Source organism: Loa loa (genome assembly GCF_000183805.2).
Source record: "Loa loa unplaced genomic scaffold supercont3.1401, whole genome shotgun sequence".
Lineage (NCBI taxonomy): Eukaryota > Metazoa > Nematoda > Chromadorea > Rhabditida > Onchocercidae > Loa > Loa loa.
The window spans coordinates 1-2,091 of NW_018109581.1; the positions used below are offsets into that span (position 1 = coordinate 1).

Here is a 2,091-nt window from a genome sequence, read left to right on the forward strand (position 1 = left end):
ACAAATGTTTTTGCAATACATTGTTCAACCCATTAACTAACTTTGCTATTAGATCGTGAACATTTCGCTGGATGACGTCATGCCTTTCATGCTGCACATTCCATAAGATATCCAAGTCATCCACTGTTACAGCATTTCTTTCTAGTAACACTCGGAATACTCTTTCCAACCTGAAAATATTAATTTAATATTTTGGAAAAGAACGTTGCGTTTTCATTCATTTGACGACCATTAATCAACAAAGTTATCAAATAAAGTTTGCCTAATTAAATCTTTCAGTAAAAGCTTAGTTAAGATGTGGGAAATGCAAAACCTCTCGCAGTATGACGGGTGATGCAAATTATCACGAACCAATACTTCGATAAGATGTTGCTTCCTCAGCCATTCGGTCAAATCATTCATCGAAATTACTAATTCTTGCTAAAAGAACTGTAAGTATATATCATGAAAATATAAAACCTATCATGCGAAATAAAATCAACCGTCCAATTTTTTGCATCATTATCTTACGATTTTCAGCTTCTTCAGATCTAATCATGTTTTAATTATGGTAATATTGGATGGAAAAGAAATAAGGACAGTGAAAGAATGGTACGGAAATATAAGCAGTTAAGAGAGCGGAACAGAAGACAATAATACGCAGTCTTGAAAATTATTTCTGTTTAAACAAAAGGTAAGTTGCGGTAGCATACCTGCCGAAATTCTGACGCTGCATTATGTAAAACCATATGTAATTCTTCCAGAGCTGCTATACGTCCAGCAAAAGGTGCAACTTGAAGCACCCTGAAATCTTTCATCGTTAAGGATTAGATAATCCTTGAAGTACATAAGTAGTATACATAAGTATACATAATATACATAAGTACACAAACAGTAATTTTCTCCATTACGATAACAACCACTTTTGTCTTTGGAATACTTCTGATTTTACCTACACATCGACGCCTACTTGCTTAGATTTTCGGCACGCTAGAAATGGAATTGAAAATCAGTTAATTTCCGCATAAATCCATGAAAAAACAGAAAAGAACAGAACGGTTTTTTTTTTTCAAACAATATTTACCGCAAAATATATCGCAGTGCAAAAAACTGCATTTGTCGTCCCAGATGGATCATTTCTGGATTAACCAGCGACAAACTTTGTAATACTTTTGCCAATTCAACGTACGGTGACTCATTCAAATCACCTTTTACCGTTTCGCATTTCAGTTCCTTATCGTCCATGTGCTCTAATCGTGTCACTGCTACTTGCTAAAGATTTTTGATATGTTAGTATGCTGGAAAGAATACATGAAAACGAATTCTCAAAGATATCTTCTCTTGTTGATTTTCCTGGGAATCCAAAAAGTCTAACTTGCTAATGAGGCGCTTTAAACTTTACTTTTCCATACTGACTAATTTCCCTGAAATATCAATCAACAGAAGCTAGTAATTCATGTTCCTCAATCGTCTAAGCCACAAAGTAGTTCATCACTATTTTTTCAAACTGTTCCGTAAGGAAGAAAGAAATACTTACGATGGTTGGGCCGAAAGTTTCTGTAATAACTGCTGGTTTTAGCAAGAGTGAACAAGAAGCAAATGGTCGAAGCCAATCGATAAAATCAGTAATTTTTGTTGTTTCATTAATATTTTTCTCTAAGAAGTTCTTCATCAGTATGAAGCCACCAATCTTCCCGAAATAACTTAGCAACAGCAAAAGCCACAATTGCAAAACTCTCTGAAACTCAAGACGCTTGGCAAATGGCGCCTGAAAATAAAAAATAAAGAAACAAATAACGAAGGTTGGTTTTCACATGGATTACAAATAAAGGTTTTTTTAGAAGTAAGACTCATTCAGAGTTAGTGGTGTGAATTCATGCTGGCAAAAAGTGAAAGCTTATTGTTTACAACATAAATTAGGAATAAAGCTTGCCAACCTGATACACTTCTTCAATAGCGCTAATCGAGGTATAGTGCATCAGTTCATTCGGATCAAATTCCATTTGCAAGAAATCTGCCTTGCGTCCAAAATTTTGCATATGAAAACTGGAAATGTAAGTGAAAATTCTACGAAAAAAAATTTTTCATTCAATAATGCAAATCCACATCAAT

At 34.3% G+C, this 2,091-nt stretch overlaps 1 protein-coding gene across 1 annotated transcript; it reads right to left on the reverse strand.

Moving 5' to 3' along the window:
• Positions 1-41: 41 nt before the first annotated feature.
• On the reverse strand, positions 42-2,036 carry LOAG_14950 (hypothetical protein; the record flags this gene model as incomplete). Its single annotated transcript, XM_003150443.2, has 6 exons — positions 1,917-2,036; positions 1,517-1,747; positions 1,064-1,251; positions 693-783; positions 314-420; positions 42-170 (listed from the first exon to the last, which is right to left on the reverse strand). Coding segments are annotated over exons 1-6 (846 nt in total), but the record flags the coding sequence as incomplete, so codon positions are not given.
• Between the last annotated feature and the right edge of the window lie 55 nt (positions 2,037-2,091).